The 22,046-nt window shown below is 46.6% G+C and overlaps 1 protein-coding gene across 5 annotated transcripts in view; it reads left to right on the top strand.

Moving 5' to 3' along the window:
• The window catches only part of ZNF564 (zinc finger protein 564), a 51,912-nt gene that overhangs the window by 22,397 nt on the left and 7,469 nt on the right, over nucleotides 1–22,046 (top strand). Inside the window, exons 1-2 of one of the 5 annotated variants that reach the window (XM_055103656.3) lie at nucleotides 1,121–3,990; nucleotides 4,669–4,858. The exons of 1 other annotated variant lie outside the window; for it this stretch is intronic. In XM_055103656.3, the coding sequence (XP_054959631.1) occupies nucleotides 4,793–4,858 (66 nt within the window). In that variant the 5' untranslated portion in view covers nucleotides 1,121–3,990; nucleotides 4,669–4,792. Of the gene's footprint in view, nucleotides 1–1,120; nucleotides 4,859–6,244; nucleotides 13,853–22,046 lie in introns of those variants that run through there. 3 more of the 5 variants (XM_057300614.2, XM_057300615.2, XM_063599923.1) reach the window with 3 other exon arrangements.

Here is a 22,046-nt window from a genome sequence, read left to right as displayed (position 1 = left end):
CTTTCTTCCTTCCTTTTTCTTTCTCTTTCTCTCTCTTTCCTTCCCTCCCTTCTTTCTTTCTTTCCTTTCTTTCTCTCTCTCTCTCTCTTTTTTTTTTTTTGAGATGGAGTCTCACTCTGTCACCCAGGCTGGAGTGCAGTGGCACGATCTTGACTCACTGCAACCTCCACCTCCCAGGTTCAAGTGATTCTCGTGCCTCAGCCTCTGGAGTAGCTGGGAGTACAGGCGCCCGCCACCACGCCCAGCTAATTTTTTGTATTTTTAGTAGAGACGGGATTTCGCCATGTTGGCCAGGCTGGTCTCGAACTCCCGAGCTCAGGCAATCCACCCGCCCCCGCCTCCCAAAGTGCTGGGATTACAGGCGTGAGCCACCGCACTGCACCCGGCCCTCCCTCTCTCTTTCTTTTCTCTCCTCTCCTCTCTTTCTTTCTTTCTTTTTCTTTCTCTCTCTCTCCCCCTCCCTCCCTCCCTTTCTTTCTTTCTTTCGACAGGGTCTTGCTCTGTCACCCAGGCTGGAGTGCAGTGGCAAGATCTCGGCTCACTGCAACCTCTGCCTGGTGGGTTCAAGTGATTCTCCTGCCTCAGCCTCCTGAGTAGCTGGGATTACAGGCATATACCACCACACCATGTGCTGCCACGCCATGTGACGCCACACCTAAAACAGTTTTAAAGAAAGGAAACAAAAAATTATTAGGCTGGGCACAGTGGCTCTCGCCTGTAATCCCATCACTTTGGGAGGCCGAGGCGGGTGGATCTCTTGATGTCAGGAGCTCAGGACCACTCTGGCCAATATGGTGAAACCCCATCTCTACTAAAAATACAAAAATTAGCCAGGCGTAGTGGCACACACTTGCAATCCCAGCTACTCAGGAGGCTGAGGCAGGAGAATCACTTGAACCCTAGGAGTCGGAAGTTGCAGTGAGCAACTTGAGATCTTGCCACTGCACTCCAGCCTGGCGACAGAGCAAGACTCCGTCTCAAAATAATAACAATAATAAATAAAAAGAAAAATATTTTTTTCTGAGACGGAGTCTCACTCTGTCTGCCAGGCTGCAGTGCAGTAGTGATCTCGGCTCACTGCAACCTCCGCCTCCTGGGTTCAAGTGATTCTCCTGGCTCAGCCTCCCAAGTAGCTGGGACTACAAGTAGCTGGGACTACAGGCACGCGCCACCACGCCCAGCTAATTTTTGTATTTTTAGTAGAGACGGGGGTTTCACCACGTTGGCCAGGAGGGTCTTGATCTCTTGACCTCATGATCCGCCCACCTCAGCCTCCTGAAGTGCTGGGATTATAGGCATGAGCCACCGCGTCCGGCCTTTTTATTTATTTTTCATAGAGATGGGGTCTCGACATCTTTCCCAGGCTGGTCTTGAATTCCTGGGCTCGAGCAATCCTCCCTCCGCAGCCTCCCAAAGTGCTGGGATTACAGGCGTGAACCACTGCATCCAACCCCTGTCCAGATAATTTTTGGCTTCTGTGTAGAATTCCTTTCCCCACCATACAGGACAGGGCACTCTTTGGAGTGAAAGTCTTATGACCCACGATCACATTAGAGTTCTGCAGTGGACAGGTGAATGGGGGCAGGAGAAGGTCAGAGAGAGAGAGTTTCTGTTTACTGTAATAAGGACTATGGGAGTTATGAGTCAGGAACCATGGATGGAAACCAATGTATAAATCATAATAGCATAGCTGATATCTTTGTTTTCTCAAAGGAATCATTACTTGCCAGTTTTAAAATCCATATAAAGTATTTTAGAATTTTTTGTCTTCCAGCTTATACATAACCACAGAAGGAAAGCAGGAACTCTGCTAGTTTCTTAAAAACAAACAAACAAACAGCAAAGGGGATTGAAGGTCTTTTTTCTTACCTAAGTGGATCAGTGTTGGTGAGAAGCAAGTGAATAAACTGAGTGGGCAGGAGAGCCTGAGACCAGTCTGGAGCCTGCAAAGAGAGGGAAAGGGTGCTTCTTGGGCAGCCTGCCCTCCCTTGCAGGTGGCCTCCAGCTGCTCAAGAGTGCAGATTCTTTTTTTAATTTTAATTTTATTTTTTACTTTTATTATTTTTTTGAGACAGAGTCTCACTGTTTTGGCACCCAGGCTGGAGTGCAGTGGCGCAGTCTGGGTTTACTGCAACCTCTGCCTCCCGGGTTCAAGCGGTTCTCCTGCCTCAGCCTCCCGAGTGGCTGGGATTACAGGCATGCGCCACCACACCCGCCTAATTTTTGTATTTTTACTATAGACGAGGTTTCACCATTTGGCCAGTCTGGTCTTGAACTCCTGACCTCAGGTGATCCGCCCACCTGGGCCTCTCAAAGTGCTGGTGTGAGCCACCGTGCCTGGCCAGGAATGTGGATTCTGAGAAGCTGCAGAGCTGTGAAAAGCAGGAGATCCATGTGCAGATGTGGTTGGGTTGGGGGTGGAGGGTTCTGTCTTTTCTGAGGTTGTACCTTTGGCGCCTGGGGCCATTTCCTGGACAGTGTTTTGGTTTTAGCATTCATGGGGTCGCTGAGGTCAGGCTGTAATTTGTATACATGAAGAAAATCTGTGAAGGTCAGGCTCAGTGAAAAACTTGTTTGCATTGTCCCCTGGAGAAAAGGTTTGGGAACATGACAGTTTATTTAGGTCACGACTTTACATTGACTTCGGGTGAGAGTTTCCTGCTGGTACAAATGAAGGTTTTGAAGGAAAGAGTGTTTCCACACTGTGAGGAGAGGACTGGAGGGCACCTTGAGCTCCCAAAGTTGAATTCTTAAGTGTCCCTGTCTCATCACCAGGTTCTGATCCACACTGGGGTTCCATTTCAGCAGTTAGAGTCTGGGTCCCAAGCTTGGGATTATTTTATTTTATATTTCATTTCTTCATTTCATTATTTCATTTCATTTCATATTTCATTTTTTAATCTCGCTCTGTCGCCCAGGCTGGAGTGCAATGGCGCTATCTCGGCTCACTGCAACCTCCCCCTCCCGGGTTCAAGCGATTCTCGTACCTCAGCTTCCCGAGTTGCTGGGATTACAGGCACCTGCCACCACGCCTGGCTAATTTTTGTATTTTTAGTACAGATGGGGTTTCACCATGTTGGTTAGGCTGGTCTTGAACTCCTGACCTTAAGCAATTTTCTCACCTTGGCCTTCCAAAGTGCTGGGATTACAGGCGTGAGCCACCGCGCCCGGCGCTTGGGAATATTTTTAACGTTATGATTGTGGGTTTTCCTTGTGAACTGCGGGTGAAGCAGGCTGCTTGTCTGAGCTAGTTCAAATGTTTGCTTACTTCTCTTGGTTTCTTTATAGATGATCGCTGTCACAAAAACTCCAGTTTTTCCTATACATTTAATACTTTTATTTCTTTGTCCGTTTTAATTTTCTTGCCTGAAAGAAGCAAGCCCTCCTCCCTCCTGTTACACTGTGGTCTGGCCTGGCCTGGGCGCGCCTCCTACTCCGAGGCCAGGGGATGGCTCCACTGGACGCCGAGTCTGTCATTCCCTATGCACACTTGTGACTCTGTGTCCGGGAGGAAAAGGCAGGAAGGGCACCCTGAGTGCAGAAACACGCCAGTGTCACCTCTGCAGAGCCTGAAACACTTTCTGCTTAAATGCAAATAACCTCCCCGGCACAGAAGGTTACAGAGGGAGGAAGCCCAGCCCGCGAAGGGCAGTGGCCAAGACCCTGTCAATCTGTCTTTACTCAGCCACATACCGCATTGCTTCTCCTGTCACTCAGTACCAAGGGGGCAGGACTTGAATCATCACCCAATCAGGGGCACTAGGGCGGGGACCTGCAAACCATCCAATCAGGAACTCTGCAAGGGGGACGGGGGGCAACGTTCAACAACTCCGCGGGGTCTTCCTGTTTCGTGTCCACTGCGTTTGGGTTCCGGTCTCCGCTTCTCCAGTGGCCCCGGTGGCTCCACCGCAGCGTCTGGCGCGCTGGGACCTGCACAGGCCGGAGAGAGCCGTAGGCAGGACCCTGGGACACCCTGGAAGCCAGGAAATGGTGCGTGTGCGGGGCCGGGCGCCTGGAGACTGGGGGAGGGGCTTGTGGGAACCGGCCGGAACCGGCTGTGGAAGCACCCTGGCCTCCCTGCAGCGACTCCAGGGTCTGGGACCCGAGTTCCCTGGCGGAGCTCGGCCCTCTGTCCCTTCGGCCGCAGGGTGGGTTGGGCCGTAGCCAGTACCTCGGGCGTCCTGTCCCGTCCCTGCGCGGCGACTGCGGCCCCGGCCTCGGAGCCCTCTCTGGGCAGCTCCGCGCCCGCAGCCCCGCCTCTCTCCGGATTGTTTGTGCTGGGACACGGGAGGGTCATAAGGCGGAATCCCGTCTCGGGTGTGCGGTTCGTGCATGGGAAGAGCTGTGGGCTGTGGCCTTCCCAGTACATCCTCTTTTTTTCCGGGGGAATGGTCTTCCTCCGAGTCTTCCAAACGTACTGGAAAAAGAATCTCAAACCTACGACTCCCGTTTTTTTTTAGCCTAGCTTTTTCTGGGGCTGGGAATAAATGCCTAAATTTCCGGTTCCTTCCCCGCATTCCCAAAGGTGACCTCCCCTCGCCAAATCAACATTATCAGCTGTTTTTTGTTTGACATTTAAGACACAGTATTTTAGTTGTTTATAGTTTCTTTCACCATACTCTTTTGAAAGGATTTGTTTTCTGTTTGTTGTTTTTTTTTTCTTTTCAGACAGAGTTTCGCTCTGTCGCCCAGGCTGGAGTGCAGTGGGAAGATCTCAGCTCACTGCAACCTTCGCCTTCCAGGTTCAAGCAATTCTCCTGCCTCAGCCTCCCGAGTAACTGGGATTACAGGCATGCGCCACCACGACCGGCTACTTTTTGTACTTTTGGTAGAGACTGGGTTTCTCCATGTTGCCCAGGTTGGTCTCAAACTCCAGACCTCAGGTGATCCGCTCACCTCCGCCTCCCAAAATGCTGGGATTACAGACGTGAGCCACCGCGCCCGGCCTCTTGTTTGTGTACTTGTAACCTGAGAGGGAAACAGAAAATAAGAACCTAACACTCTACGGTAAAAAAAAGAATTTTTTTTTTTTTTTGAGACAGAGTTTCGCTCTTATTGCCCAGGCTGGAGTGCAATGGCGCGATCTCAGCTCACTGCAACCTCCACCTCCTGGGTTCAAGCGATTCTCCTGCCTCAGCCTCCCGGGTAACTGGGATTACAGGCATGCGCCACCATGCCCGGCTAATTTTGTATTTTTAGTAGAGACAGGGTTTCTCCATGTTGGCCAGGCTGGTCTCGAAGTCCCGACCTCAGGTGATCCGCCTGCCTCGGCCTCCCAAAGTGCTGGGATTACAGGCGTGAGCCACCGCGCCCGGCCGTGGTAAAAAATTTTTGTGCTTCCCCTCCTTTTATCTTTCCTAAGCCCCAACGCCTAATCAAAATGTCTTTGGGTGGAGCTTCCCCTTTGGAAACTTTACAAGGTGATGTGGCCCTCTATCTTTTCCTGGTCCTGATTTTCAGAACTGCCTGGGCCTGACCCAGGATACCCACAGCTGCCACTTCTCTGGGAGGATCTAGTGATTATCAACCCCTGGGTCACTCCTCCCAGAGGACAGCTTAAGGTGTAGGGGTGGGGCCTCTCACGGGAGCAGCTGCATGCCCTGAGGTGGGAGGAGTCTCCCGGTATCCCCTTCCTCTGAAAAGTTTACCCTTTGGGACGCTCAGCTTTTCTTCCTCAACCCCAGTTTCCGTTCCTTAGGGACACATTGATGGTTACCCAATCTTAGGCTGTTACTGAGAGGAAAAGACACAAATGATTCCTGACCTCTGGATTGTTTTTAGTCTAGTGAACTATCTCAAAGGAGAAGGAAAACCTACTCCATTGAAATGGTGCGAGAACCTAAAAGTTAAAATGCCCTTGGGGCAGACTGAGCAGGGCACAATTCACTGTCTTCAGGGAGGTTGGTCACTGAGCACTCAGTGAGCCAGGGTGGGGCTGGGAGATGTCCTGGGGGATAGGGTGACCTCACCTGACATTGGAATCAGATAAATGTCTGTATTCCAGGTCAGCATTGCCTCTCCCTGGGTTTGTAAACCCTTGAAAAGGTTTATTTCCTTATTTGATCCTGTTTTTTATTAAATGTAAAATGTATTTTATCAGTAGTGCTTGAAAGACAAGATAAAGTGTTTACAAAGGGAGGGTCATAAGGGGGAGAAAGAGGCAGAAAGTAGATTTGAGGGAAAACAATGATCTAGTCTTACATTCAATTTGTTAAAAAATCTTATTTGTGTAGTTTCTTCTCCACAACATGTATGGTAGGTTTCTCAGGTCTGTTTTCTTCTTTTGGGTGATTTCAGATCAATCCCAGAACTTAGCCTTGAGAATGCTACTGGGGATAAGAATCTCAGATAAGTAGGGAAATTCAGTCTTCCATTATGGCTACAGAGAAACGAATACATTTCCACATTAATTGGTGAAATACAGAGATTCTCTAAAATATCTTCTCCTTTGCAGGGCAGAGATTTTGTCGTAATGCATAACTGTTCTGTATCCTTTCATCTGGACTTTGGTGATTAATGCTAAATCCTATCAGATGGGACTTTGAAATATTAAATATTAGTGAATTAAATATTAGTAAAGAAGTTGTCATGGAAGTAATAATAATGTGAGGTCTCTATTGTCTGAAAGGGATAGATAAATGTGCTTTTCATGTTTAAGCTATAGAATACAAATGTCTTGCCAGCCGCAATGGCTGACGCCTGTAATCCCAGCACCAAGGCAGGTGGATCACGAGGTCAGGAGATCGCGACCATCCTGGCTAACACGGTGAAACTCCGTCTCTACTAAAAAATACAAAAAATTGGCCGGGCGCGGTGGCTCACGCCTTTAATCCCAGCACTTTGAGAGGCCGAGGTGGGTGGATCACAAGGTCAGGAGATCGAAACCATCCTGGCTAACACGGTGAAACCCGGTCTCTACTAGAAATACAAAAATTAGCCGGGTGTGGCGGCGTGTGCCTGTAGTCCCAGCTGCTGGGTGGCTGAGGCAGGAGAATGGCGTGAACCCGGGAGGCGGAGGTTGCAGTGAGCCGAGATTGTGCCACTGGACTCCAGCCTGGGCGACAGAGCTAGACTCCGTCTCAAAAAAAAAAAAAAAAAAAAAAAGAATACAAATGTCTTACAGTTTCCTTTCCTCCTATATACATAAATGGTAAGTTTGAGTGATTTTGCTGGATTCTTCAAACACAGGATATTTTCTTACTTAAAAGTAAGTGAAACTGGGCGCGGTGGCTCATGCCTGTAATCCCAGCCCTTTGGGAGGCTGAGGTGGGTGGATCACCTGAGGTGAGTTTGAGACCAGCCTGACCAACATGGAGAAACCCTGTCTCTACTAAAAATACAAAATTAGTCGGGCATGGTGGCGCATGCCTGTAATCCCAGCTACTCGGGAGGCTGAGGCAGGAGAATTGCTTGAACCCAGCAGGCGGAAGTTGCGGTGAGCCGAGATCGTGCCACTGCGCTCCAGCCTAAGCAACAAGAGTGAAACTCAGTCTCAAAAAAAAAAAAAAAAGTAAGTGAATAGTCTTGTCTAAGGAAGCAGAGGTCTGAGGCCAAGTGTGCCTCAGAGTGACTCCAAAGTAAGAGCCTGCAAAGGGAGGTCATTGAAGTCCCAGTTGGTTCTTCCTGGGTAGAACTTGGCAGGCATCCCAGCCTTATCACTCCAACCAGGGGAGGGGTCCTTTATACTGAGAGAAGCTACAGACCACTGGAAAGCTGGGGATGCACACATAGGTATAGTTGGGAGGGTGATACCCTGTCTGAGGTTGTAATTGTTAATTGTTCAGATAATAACAGTAAACCATGGGCTCCCATGATTTGAGAGAGTTGTTTCTAGACATCCTCAAATACAAGAAATCTGGAGTTAGGTAAGAAGTGACTTTATGTGAAAGGAGTATAACGAAAAGGTGAAAGCAGTAGATACAAGATCTGCAAGCATCCCAGAGGTTAGGCAGAAAAAGGCTTTTCTGGTGGAAGTGGCGGCTTACATCTATAATCCCAGCACTTTGGGAGGCCGAAACAGGAGGATTGCTTGAGGTCAGGAGTTTGAGACTAACCTGTACACATAGTAAGACCATCGCTCTACAAAATTAAAAAAAATTGTGGTGGTGCACACTTGTAGTCCCAGCCGAGGCTGAGATGGGAGGATCCTTGAGCCCAGAAGATCAAGGCTCCAGTGAGCAATGATTCTGGCATTGTACTCTAGCCTGGACAACAGAGCAAGACCCTGTCTCCCCTCCTCCTTTTCCCCTAAAAAAGTTTTTCATTCATGGGGAGGAACAAATAAGATTAGGAATAGGTGGGAGGAGAGGGCAGAGTGGAAAGTGCAAAATCGGATCCTAGATCAGATAATATTTTTCCTGAGGTTAGTCTGTTTTTAGGATGGTTTATAAAGGAGGGATTGGGTGGGTGCTTCCTTAGGCTGTGGAGGATGGGTCAAAGTTCAGGGCCTGAAAGGAGGAGAGAAACAACCATTAAGGTTGGATTTACAGATACTTTGTTTTGACTGATGAGTGAAGACAAAACTGTCCAGCCAGTTGTTGATGAAGTAAACGATGGGAATTTGGAGATTCTGTTTTTTTTTTTTTTTTCGAGACAGAGTCTTGCTCTGTCACCCAGGCTGGAGTGCAGTGGCGCGATCTCGGCTCACTGCAAGCTCCACCTCCTGGGTTCACGCCATTCTCCTGCCTCAGCCTCCCGAGTAGCCTGGACTACAGGTGCCCGCCACCATGCCTGGCTAATTTTTTTTTTTGTATTTTTAGTAGAGATGGGGTTTCACCGTGTTAGCCAGGATGGTCTTGATCTCCTGACCTTGTGATCCGTCCACCTCGGCCTCCCAGAGTGCTGGGATTACAGGCGTGAGCCACTGCACCCAGCCGCCTGTCTGGCTTTCTTATAGGTAAAATAAAGGACGTCTAAGTTAGTAATAGGGTTTTTTTCCCCCCCAAGTATGCTGCTTCTCCGGAACACCAAGGGTGGTGGTGGTGGTGGAGAGTGTTTTAATCATAGCTATTCTGTAGGATTATAGAGCTTGGGTAAAATTCAACATTGTCAGCAATTTGGTTTTGTATCCACAGAGTTGGTTTAGTCACAGTGTAATTTCTGCAAATGTCTGTGAGGGTCAGACTTAGAGAAAGACACCTTTGGCTTCTTTCTGCTGGAGAAAAGGTTTATGAATTTACGAGTGTATTTGCTTCTGTGGTGTAATAAATATATTTGGTGTTTGTCTGCAGTTCCTGGGACAGGGATCCTAAAACCCTTGGAATTCCCTAAGTGATAGGTGGAGTGTGTTTTGTTATTCACAACAATCCCCTTTCAGACCATACTTGAGTTTTAAGCTAATGAGGTGATTCTGTGGAACCCCTGGATACTTTCAGAGTGGAGACTGGTGACCAGAAAGACCAAACCCATGACTAGAGGGTTGTTGCTTTAAGCTCCATTCCCTACCTCAGGAAAGAGTGGAGGCTGGAGATTGAGTTGTGTAAAAATTTTTGAGCAAAGACATTCAGAGAGTACTTCCAGGTTGATGAGGACATTGATGTGCTGGGAGGGTGGTGCACCCTAAGATGAGGAGCGTTGCCTATATCCACCCCCCTTTCCCTGCCATTTTTCAGCTCTTATTTGCCTGTTCCTGAGTTATACTTAAGTAACATGTTTTGCTAAGTTCTTTGAATAGTTTTAGCAAATTATTGAACCCGAGGAGGAGATTATGGGAGCTCACGATTTGTACACAGTTGTTCAGAAATGTGGGTGGCCCTGCGGCTTGTGACTGGCATGTGAACTGGCATGTTGTGAGACTGAGCCCTGAACTTGTAGGTCTGTCCTAATTCTGAGTGGTGTCAGAACTGAACTGTTAGACACCTGCTGTTAGAACTGGTCGGTGTTTACACTTTGGGTGTCACAGAAAAGACACCAGAGGTCAGAACCTTAAACTGACTCCAGGTAAACATCTGGTCACTGGTGAGAATCGAGACCATGAATCACGTCATGAGGAGAAGAGAGTAGGGTGCGTGGAGCTCCCAGGATGTTTCCCTCACTCATTTCTTTTTTTTTTTTTTTTTTTTTGAGACGGAATTTTGCTCTTGTTGCCCAGGCTGGAGTGCAATGGTGCGATCTCGGCTCACCACAACCTCCACCTCCCAGGTTCAAGTGATTCTCCTACCTCAGCCTCCTGAGTAGCTGGGATTATAGGCACGCGCCACCACGCCCAGCTAATTTTTTGTATTTTTAGTAGAGACGGGGGGTTCCTCCGTGTTGGCCAGGCTGGTCTCAAACTCCTGACCTCAGGTGATCCACCCGCCTTGGCCTCCCAAAGTGCTGGGATTACAAGCATGAGCCACCACACCCGGCTCCCTCACTCATCTCTTAGGAGTGGGCCACATCTTCACATGAATGGTCCTCGGGCTTGTTTAACCTTCTGAATGTGGGTTTCCTTGTGAACTGTGGGTGAAACAGGCTGCTAGGTAATAGATCCCAGAGAGAAAGGATAGTTCTCCTTGTAGGCCAACAGGAAGAGGGTGGCTGTTTCGGACCTGACATACACACCTAACCAGGGAGCAAGACAGAGGAATCTGGACAGACGCCTTTATTGGAGACTCTGTGGGAGTTCTAGTTGGTGAGTTTAGAGCAACCAGATGGGAATTTCGTGGAGTCACATGGTGACTGAGAGGTGGTCCCTGCAGCCTCTCTGTGCATTCCTTGTGTAGAGTCAGTTGGATGATTTCCAGCAGTTTGTATCTAGCCATCTCATGCAGAGGTGGTCACAGGGAGGCGGCTGTGTAAGGCAGGTAACTGGATTGACCACATGGAGGAAATGGGAGGAGGCGTAGAACTGGAAACTGTATTAAGGGTGACTAAGCCCTGCTTCTGGTATGAGAAAGTTAAAGCCATATTCAAAGTGGCTTCTGAGGTAACATACAATTTTAAGAATTCACTGCAATAGATAGCTCTACACTGAATTCACAACATTATGTGGAGATGATGGCAGAAGATGGGTTATCACTGCCGCTGGGGTTTAACTGTCCATCGTTTTGTCCCTGACTGACCATACCTGCTCTGTCATAGGTTCACATACCCTACATAGATGCCCTGGTTTCAGAATTTCCCATATTTCTTTGGTTTATCTTTCTGCTACTGCCATAGTGTCCTAATTATTTCATAACCCTGATGTATGGTTGAGAAAGTGCTGTACTGTCTTAGTCACCTGGGGATGCTGTAATACATTGCCATAGGCTGGGTGGCTGAACAGCACACATGTAGTTTTCACAGTTCTGGAGGCTGGGAAGTCCAAGTTCAAGTGCTGGCAGATGTAGTATCTGGTAAGGGCTTCCTTTGTGGTTTTCAGATCATCATCTCTCATTGTATCCTCACAAGGCAGAGGAGAGAGGAAGCAAGCTGTCTCCTGTCATTTCTTCTAAAGGTGCTAATCCCATTTATGAGGGCACCACACTCATGGTCTCTAACCCCGATTACCTCCCAAAGATGCCACCTCCTAATGCAACGACATTAGGAGTTAGAATTTCAGTATATGAATTTTGGGAGGGACACACAGATTCAGGCTGTAACATTTTCTAACAGTGTACTGTACGAAGTCTTTGCTGTTTTTAGATATTTGAGTCCTATTTCAGGTTTTTTTTTTTTTTTTTTTTTTTTGAGATGAAGTCTCGCTTTGTTGCCCAGTCTGGAGTGCAGTGACGTGATCTTGGCTCACCACAACCTCCACCTCCCGGGTTCAAGTGATTCTCCTGCCTCAGCCTCCCGAGTAGCTGGGACTACAGGTGTGCCACCATGCCTGGCTAATTTTTTGTATTTTTAGTAGAGACAGGGTTTCACTATGTTGACCAGGCTGGCCTCGAGCTCCTGACCTCAGGATCCACCCACCTTGGCCTCCCAAAGTGCTGTAGGCATGAGCCACCGCACCCGGCTATTTCAGTTTTTAGAAGTGGTCCCTTCCCCTTCCCCTTCCCTTCCCCTTCTCTTTTTTTTTTTTTTTTTTTTCTGAGACCAAGTTTCACTCAGTCACCTAGGCTGGAGTGCAGTGGTGTGATCTCAGCTCACTGCAACCTCCACCTCCTGGGTTCAGGCCATTCTCCTGCCTCAGCCTCCCGAGTAGCTGGGATTACAGGTGCACCCCACCACGCCTGACTAATTTTTTTGTATTTTTAGTAGAGACAAGGTTTCACTGTTTTGGCCAGGCTGGTCTTGAACTCCTGACCTTGGGTGATCTGCCCGCCTTGGCCTCCCAAAATGCTGGGATTACAGCGTGAGCCACCGCGCCTGGCACCTTCTTTTCTTTTTTGTGGTGGAGTTTCTCTCTTATTGCCCAGGCCAGAGTGCAATGGCATGATCTTGGCTCACTGCAACCTCTGCCTCTGGGATTCAAGTGATTCTCCTGCTTCAGCCTCCCAAGTAGCTGGGATTACAGGATGTGCCACCATGCCCTGCTAATTTTGTATTTTTAGTAGTGACAGGGTTTCACGTTGGTCAGGCTGGTGTAGAACTCCTGACCTCAGGTGATCCACCCACCTCGGCCTCCCAAAGTGCTGGGATTACAGGCGTGAGCTATGGTGCCCGGCCCTTTTTTCTTTCCCTTCCTTTCTTTCCTTTTTTTCCTTTCCTTCCTTCCTTTCCTTTTTTCTTTTCTTTCTTCCTTTCCCTTTCTTTCCTTCCTTTCTTCCTTGAGATGGTCCCGCTATGTCACCAGGCATGATCTGCACTGGCGTGATCATAGCTCACTGCAGCCTACAACTCTTGGGTTCAAGCGATCCTCCTGCCTCAACCTCCTGAGTAGCTGGGACTACAGACACGTGCTATCATGCCCAGCTAATTTTTAATTTTGGTTAAGGTTTCATTATGTTGCCTAGGCTGATCTTGAACTCCTGGCTTCAAGTGATCCTCCTACCTTGGCCTCCCAGAATGCTGGGATTCCATGTGTGTGCCTGGCCTAGAAGTAGTGTTTCTTAAACCTTTTTTTTTTTTTGAGACAGAGTCTCACTCTGTTACCCAGGCTGGAGTGTAGTGCCCTGATCTTTACTCACTGCAACCTCTGCCTACCCGGTTCAAGCAATTCTTGTGCCTCAGCCTCCCGAGTAGCTGGGACTACAGGCGCCCACCACCATGCCCGGCTAATTTTTGTATTTTTAGTAGAGTCGGGGTTTCACTGTGTTGGCCAGGCTGGTCTTGAACACCTTGGCCTCCCAAAGTGCTGGGATTACAGGCGTGAGCCACCATGCCCCGCCAAGAAATAGCATTTCTTTTTTTTTTGGACAGAGTCTCGCTCTGTCACCCAGGCTGGAGTGCAGTGGCACAATCTTGGCTCACTGCAACCTCCTCTCTCCCGGGTTCAAGCGATTCCTCGGCCTCAGCCTCCTGAGTATCTGGGATTACAGGTGCCTGCCACCACGCCCGGCTAATTTTTTGTATTTTTAGTAGAGACGGGGTTTCACCGTATTAGCCAGGACGGTCTTGATCTCCTGACCATGTGATCCGCCTGCCTCGGCCTCCCAAAGTGCTGGGATTACAGGCGTGAGCCACCATGCCTGGCAGAAATAGCATTTCTTAAGTTTAAAAACATACCAAGCAAATCTGGTTGTGAATTTTATGGAATTAAATAAAGCACTGTATTTGGGACAGCTTAAGCATAAATCATGGTAATATTCAGCCTCTTTTCTAAGGATCTATGCCATTTCTCCATGTAGTGCTTCCTAATTTGATTTTTTTTTTTTCTTTTTTTTTTGAGACAGAGTCTCCATCCCCAGGCTGGAGTCTAGTGGCGCGATTTTGGCTCACTGTAACTTCCGCCTCCTGGGTTCAAGCAATTCTCCTGCCTCAGCTTCCCAAGTAGCTGGGATTACAGGTGCGTTCTACCACGCCGAGCTAATTTTTTTGTATTTTTGGTGGAGATGGGCATTTGCCATGTTGGCCAGGCTGGTCTCGAACTCCTGACCTCAGGTGATCCGCCCATCTCAACCTCCCAAAGTGCTGGGATTACAGGCGTGAGCCACCCTGCCTAGCTATTTTTGTTTTTTGAGGCAGGGTCTTAACCCCATCACCCAGGGTGGAGTGCAGTGGTGCAGTCATGGCTCACTGCAGCCTAGACTTCCTGGGCTCAGGTGATCCTCCTCCCTCGAGCCTCTTGAGTAGCTGGAACTGCAGGTGCGTGCCACCACACCCAGCTAATTTTTGTGTTTCTTTTTTTTTTTTTTTGTAGAGACAGGGTTTTGCCACATTCCCGGGGCTGGGGCTATGCTGTCTTTTTTTTTTTTTTGAGACAGAGTCTCTCTTGCCCAGGCTGGAGTGCAGTGGTATGATCTCAGCTCACTGCAACCTCCACTCTTGGGTTCAAGCAATGCTCCTACCTCAGCCTCTCGAGTAGCTGGGACTACAGGTGCCTGCCACCAGACCTGGCTGGTTTTTTTTTTGAGACGGAGTCTTGCTGTGTCACCCAGGCTGGAGTGCAGTGGTGCCATCTCAGCTCACTGCAAGCTCCGCCTCCCGAGTTCACACCATTCTTCTGCCTCAGCCTCCTGAGTAGCTGGGAGTACAGGTGCCCACCACCACGCCCGGCTGATTTTTTGTATTTTTAGTAGAGACGGGGTTTCATCGTGTTAGCCAGGATGGTGGTGATCTCCTGACTTCGTGATCTGCCCTTCTTGGCCTCCCAAAGTGCTGGGATTACAGGCATGAGCTACCACACCTGGCTGGTTTTTGTATTTTTAATAGAGATGGAGTTTCACCATGTTGGCCAGACTGGTCTCGAACTCCTGACCTCAATTGATCTGTCCGCCTCAGCCTCCCAAAGTGTTGGGATTACAGGTGTGAGCCACCACACTGGCCCTATGCTTTCTTTTAAATGTTTACTTCAATGGCTTGATGCTCACAATTCGGAGTACACTGAGATTTATTTGTGTATTGAGTTTTCATTGTGGAAACTTACTAAACATATTGCATATGAGGAAACTACATAAAACAGTTGCACAGTCAACTGAAACATTGTAAAGGGAATGTCAGTCTCATGACAGCCAGGCCAGGACTTTGAAGACTTCTCACCACATGCCCCACTTGAAATGATTCCTAGAAGCCAAATCATCCATTCTCTTTCCAGATGGGGCCAGTGTTATAGATTATAAGATAATTTCCTTGCTTTTCTTAACCTGTGTATTTAACCCTATGTCAATATATTTTATTTTAAGCCAGTCAGTTATATATTTCATTTTTGAATGAATCTTACTCAAGTGACATTATACTGTGTGTACTATGGAATGTCAGGTTTCTTTTTTCTTTTTTTTTTTTTGAGACAGAGTCTCGTTCTGTTACCCAGGCTGGAGTGCAGTAGCGTGATCTCGGCTCACTGCAAGCTCCTCCTCCCAGGTTCACGCCAATCTCCTGCCTCAGCCTCCCGAGTAGCTGGGACTACAGGCGCCCGCCACCACACCTGGCTAATTTTTCTTTTTTGTAGTTTTAGTAGAGATGGGGTTTCACCGTGTTAGCCAGGATGGTCTTTATCTCCTGACCTTGTGATCCGCCCACCTCGGCCTCCCAAAGTGCTGAGATTACAGGCATGAGCCACTGCGCCTGGCCTTTTTCTTTTTTCTTTTTTGTCTTTTTGAGAGGAATTGTTGCTCTGTCGCCCAGGCTGGAGTGCAGTGGTACGATCTCAGCTCACTGCTACCTCCGCCTCCTGGGTTCAAGCGATTCTCCTGCCTCAGCCTCCCAAGTAACTGGGACTACAGGTACGTGCCACCTTGCCCCACTCTTTTTTTTTTTTTTGTATTTTTAGTAGAGATGGGGTTTCACCATGTTAGCCAGGATGGTCTCGAACTCCTGACCTTGTGATCCACCCGCCTCGGCCTCCCAAAGTGCTGGAATTATAGGCGTGAGCCACTGTGCCCAGCCAGCTTTCTTTTTTTACACAAGAATTTTCCATGAAAGGTTAGTTTATTTGCTTTTTTAATTCATAGTTTACAGAAAAATTTGGGAGCTATTACAGAGCCCCTTCTCCCTACCTCCCCTATTTTTTTTTTTGAGTTGGAGTCTCGTTCTGTCACCGAGGCTGGAGTGCGGTGACAGGAGGTGCGATCTCAGCCTTCTAGATTCAAGCGATTCTTCTGCCTCAGCCTCTGGAGTAGCTGGGATTACAGGCGCCCACCACCATGTCCAGATAATTTTTTTTTTGAATTTTTTTAGTAGAGACTGGATTTCGCCATGTTAGCCCGGCTGGTCTTGAACTTCTGACCTCAGGTGATCCACCTGCCTCGACCTCCCAAAGTGCTAGGATTACAGGCGTGAGCCACCACGCCTGGCCTACCTCCCCTATTTTTAACATACTGCCTTAGTGTAGTGTATTAGTTATGATTATAAACCAACATATTACATCTGATAATGATGAAAATTGGCAAACCAATAACATTATTATTAACTAAAGTTGATACTTTTTTTTTTGAGACAGGGTCTTGCTCTGTCGCCCAGACTGGAGTGTAGTGGCGCAATCATAGCTCACTGTAGTGTTGACCTCTCGTACTCAAGTATCCTTCTGTGTCAGCCTCCCAAGTAGCTGGGATTACAGGCTTGTGCCACCACACTCGACGAGTTAAAATTTTTTTATTTTTTATTTATTTATTTTTTTTAGACAGAGTCTTGCTCTGTTGCCCAGGCTGGAATGCAATGGCGCAATCTTGGCTCACTGCAACCTCCGCCTCCCGGGTTCAAGCAATTCTCTGCCTCAGCCTCCCAAGTAGCTGGGATTACAGGTGCCCACCACCATGCCTGGCTAATTTTTTTCTATTTTTAGTAGAGACGGGGTTCCGTCATCTTGTCCAGGCTAGTGTTTAACTCCTGACCTCGTGATCCACCCGCCTTGGCCTCCCAAAGTGCTGGGATTACAGGCGTGAGCCACTGCGCCTGGCCAAATTTTTTTTTTTTTTTTAATAGAGACAGGATTTCACTATGTTGCCCAGGCTGGTCTTAAACTCCTTGGCATTAAACAGTCCTCCTGTCTTTGCCTCCTAAAGTGTTAGGATTACAAGTGTGAGCCACTGCACCCAGCTAATATTATTTTATATTTTACTTTATTTTGTATTTATATATTAACAGTGTAAATGTATATTCGTATGTTGAATGTGTGTTATACAATCATTTTATATTTTAACTTACTGTTATTTTTTATTCTACTTAAAAAAATCTATTGAGACTTAGTTAACTTTTACCACTACTATTCAACATAGTACCGGATGTTCTAGTCAGAGTAATTAGACAAGAAAAAGAAAAGATATCAAAATTGGACAGGAAGAAGGAAATTTTTTCCTGTTCACAAATTATGTGATTTTACATGTAGAACTTCCAAGAGCTTTCCCCACCCCACACATGCACTTAGAAGTAATAAATGAATTAAGCAAATTGGTAGGATACAAATGGAACCTGCAAAAATCTGTTATTTCTATACATTGTCACTGAACAACCCAAGATGGAAATTAAGAAAACATTTTCTTTTCTTTTTTTTTTTTTTTTGAGACGGAGTTTCACCCTTGTTGCCCAGGCGGGAGTGCAGTGGCGAAATCTCAGCTCACCGCAACCTCCGCCTCCTGGGTTCAAGTGATTCTCCTGCCTCAGCCTCCCCAGTAACTGGGATTACAGGCATGCGCCACCACACCTGGCTAATTTTGTATTTTTAGTAGAGACAGGGTTTCTCCTTTTTGGTCAGGCTGGTCTCGAACTCCCGACCTCAGGTGATCCGCCCCCCTCGGCCTCCCAAAGTGCTGGAATTAGAGGCGTGAGCCACCACGCCCGGCTTAGAAAACATTGTCTTCCATATACTTTAAATCATCTTTAGCTCACTTATAATACCTAATACAACATAAATTTTAGGTAAATAGTTGTTATATTGTGTTGTTTTTTTTTTTTTTTTTGAGACGGAGTCTCGCTCTGTCGCCCAGGCTGAGTGCATTGGCGCGATCTCGGCTCACTGCAAGCTCCACCTCCCGGGTTCACGCCATTCTCCTGCCTCAGCCTCCCGAGTAGCTGGGACTACAGGCGCCCGCTACCACGCCCGGCTAATTTTTTGTATTTTTAGTAGAGACGGGGTTTCACCGTGTTAGCCAGGATGGTCTCGATCTCCTGACCTCGTGATCCGCCCGCCTCGGCCTCCCAAAGTGCTGGGATTACAGGCGTGAGCCACCGCGCCCGGCCTATATTGTGTTGTTTAGGGAATAATAAAAAGAAGAAAAAGTCTGTACGTGTTCAGTATGTACCTAACCATCATAGACCTAACCACATAGTACATGATCAGAGGGTGGTTGAATCTGAGGATACAGAAACTCCAAGTATGGAGGGCTGACTGTAATACATCATTGGATGATAGATAAAGAAAATGTGTAATGTCCATCCAGTGGAATATAATTCTACCATAAATACAAAGTGGGGATGCATGCTACAACATGGATGTGACTTAAGAAACCTATAATGAAGCCAGTCACATACCACATGGCATGATTCTGATTATATGGAAGTCCATAATAGGAATATCTATAGAGACCGAAAGATTGCTGCTTATCAAGGGCTGGGGATTGGCGGAAGAAGATGGGAGGATAGGAGATTGACAGGTAAAAAGTACATGGGCTTATTTTTGAGGTGATGAAAATTGTGATTATGATTGCACATATATACTAAAAACCATCTGTTAAAAGTATTAGGAGTTTTCAGGTTCATTCCAAATCTATATAATCTGTTACTGTTTTTCTTGTATTTACCAATGAGAATAAGACTTCAGGGCTGGATGTGATGGCTCACTCTATCGGCTTCCCAAAGTGTTGGGATTACAAATGTGAGCCACCTTGCCTGGCCAATACATATCTTATACGAAGTCCACAATACCATGGATACTCATCCATGTCCGAATTCTAGACAGTACTGATGGTAACCAAGGCCCTAATTTAACTTCTCAGAATATACAGTGCTGGCCTCCTAACTTCTCAGAATATACAGTGCAGGGCTCCTAAACAAGGCATTGGCTGAAGACCTCATTCATCACCATAATGGCTTACTAAAATAAGTTCAAATCAGTTGCATGAAATATGATATGGGCCAGGCATGGTGGCTCACGCCTGCCATGTCAGCACTTTGGGAGGCCAAGGTAGGCAGATTGCTTGAGCCCAAGAGTTTGAGACCAGCCTGGGCAACATGACAAAACCCCGTCTCTACAAAAAATACACAAATTTCCTGAGCATGGTGGCATGTACCTGTAGTCCCAGATCCTTGGGAGGCTGAGGTGGAAGGATCACTTTAGCCTTGGAGGTTGAGGCTGCAGTGAGCTGTGATCATACCACTGCACTCCAATCTGGGTGACAAAATGAGACCCTGTCTCAAAAAAAAAAAAAAAAAAAAAGAACACATGGTTCAGTGATTAGTTACTTCTCAGTCATGAGTCTCTTCATTTTAACTTTTTGTAACAGATTTTTTCAGAACAGTTTTAAGTTTACAGAAAAATTGATCATTAAGTACAGAGTTATTTAATGATCACTCTTCTTTACAGTTTGCCCTATTTTTTTTTTTTTTTTTTTTTTTGAGACGGAGTCATGCTCTGTCGCCACGCTGGAATGCAGTGGCACAGTCTCAGCTCACTGCAACCTGCACCTCCCGGGTTCAAGCAATTCTCCTGCCTCAGCCTCCCAAGTAGCTGGGACTACAGGCACGCACCACTACGCCCAGCTAATTTTTGTATTTTTAGTAGAGATGGATTTCACCATGTTGGCCAGGATGGTCTCGATCTCTTGACCTCGTGATCTGCCTGTCTGAGCCTCCCAAAGTGCTGGGATTACAGGCGTGAGCCACCGCACCCGGCCAGTTTGCCCTATTTTTTATATATTGTATTACTGTGGTACATTTACTACAGTTGAACCAATATGGATGCATTAATGTTCACATTTTACATTAGAGTTGACTATTGTATATTCATTGGACTTTGACAATGTTTAATGACGTGTGTTATTTCTGTTAGGGTAGTTTCACTGCCCTAAAAATCACCTACAGTTCACACATTCATTCATCTGCCCTTTGCATCCTGAAATCCCTTAGAACCAAAGACTTTTTCATGTCCCATAGTTTTGTCTTTTGCAGAGTATCTTATAGTTGGTAATACATTGTATATGGCCTTTTTAGATTGGATTCTATCACTTAGTAACATACTTTTCTTTTTTTCTTTTTGAGACGGAGTCTCACTCTGTCGCCCAGGCTGGAGTGCAGTGATGTGATCTTGGCTCACTGCAACCTCCGCCCCCTTGGTTCAAGCGATTCTCCTGCCTCAGCCTCCTGAGTAGCTGGGATTACAGGTGTCTGCCACCATGCCCAGCTGATTTTTGTATTTTTAGTAGAGAAGAGGTTTCACCATTTGGTCAGGCTGGTCTCAAACTCCTGACCTCAGGTGATCCTCCCGCCTCTGCCTCCCAAAGTGCTGGGATTACAGGTGTGAGCCACCACACCTGGCCCAGTGACATACTTTTAAATCTCCTCTATGTCTTATCATGGCTTGATATCTTCTTTTTATCCATATGATTATATTTAATCATATGGATGTACTGCAGATTGTTCGTTTGTTTATCAAGAATCTCTTGGTTAACTCTAAATTCTAGAAATTATGAATAAATCTCCCATAAACATCCATGTACAGGTTTTTGTGTGAACATGTTTTCAGCTTATTTTGATAAATACCAAGGAGCATGATTGTTAGGTTATATGTTGAGTATGTTTTGTTTAGTTTTGTTTTGAGACAGAGTTTTGCTCTGTCGTCCAGGCTGGAGTGCAATGGCAAGATCTCGGCTTACTGCAGCCTCCACCTCCTGGGCTCAGACAATTCTCCTGCTTCAGCCTCTCGAGTAGCTGGGATTACATGCATGTGCCACCATGCCCAGCTAATTTTTGTATTTTTAGTAGAGACAGGGTTTCACCATGTTGGCCAGGCGGGTCTTGAACTCCTGACCTCAGGTGATCCACCCTCCTTGGCCTCCCAAAGTGCTGGGATTACAGGCATGAGCCACTGTGCCTGGCCGAGTATGTTTAGTTTTATAAGAAACTGACCATCTTCCAAAATAGGTGCACTGTTTTCCATTCCCACAAGTAACAAATGAGGGTTCCTGTTGCTTCACATCTTTGCCATCATTTGATGTTCTCAGTGTTTTAAATTTTAGCCATTCTAATAAAGGTTGTGTTAGTCTTTAATTTTTAAATTTGTAATTCCCCAGTGACAAAATATGCATGTTTTCATATGTTTATATGCCATCTATATATTTTATATAATCATGTCTTATGCAGCAAAGACAATTTTATTTCTTCCTTCTAAATCGATATACTTTTTATTTCCTCTGTCTTGTTGCTTATGTAGGACTTTAAGGATGTTGTTGAATAGCAGTGGTGAGAGAAGACATTCTTACCCTGTTTCTGGTCTTGTGTAGAAAGCATCTAGTTTCTCACTGTTAAGTATGATGTTAGCTGCAGGTTCCTCATTGATGTTCTTTCTGAGGAGGAAGTTCTCTATTCCCAGTTTGCCACCATGAGTGGATGGTAGATTTTGTCAAATGTTCTTTAGTTTTTACTTTTGCCTTCTTTCATTTCTGATCTTAGTAATTTCTTTTTTCTTACCATGACTAGAGTTTTATCAATTTTATTGGTGTTCTCCAATAATCAACTTGTTTTTTTTTTTTTAATCTCTATTGATTTCCTGCCATTTCATTGACTTCTCCAATTATTCTGTCTGTGTGTGTGCTAACTTGGGTTTAATTTGCTCTCTTGTTTTTCTGTTTTCCTGAAGTAGACTCTTTTCTTTTTTCTTTCTTTTTTTTTTTTTGGAGACAGCAGCCTGCTGTGTTGCCCAGGCTGGAGTGCAGTGGTATGATCTTGGCTCACTGTAACCTCCATCTCCCAAGTTCAGGTGATTCTTGTATCTCAGCCTACTGAGTAGCTGGGATTACAGGCATGCGCCACCACGCCCAGCTAATTTTTGTATTTTTAGTAGAGATGAGGTTTTACCATGTTGTCCAGGCTGGTCTCCAATTCCTGGCCTC

This window comes from Pan paniscus, chromosome 20 (assembly GCF_029289425.2).
Source record: "Pan paniscus chromosome 20, NHGRI_mPanPan1-v2.0_pri, whole genome shotgun sequence".
Classification (NCBI taxonomy): Eukaryota; Metazoa; Chordata; class Mammalia; order Primates; family Hominidae; genus Pan; species Pan paniscus.
This window is presented reverse-complemented; position numbering and strand designations above follow the sequence as displayed.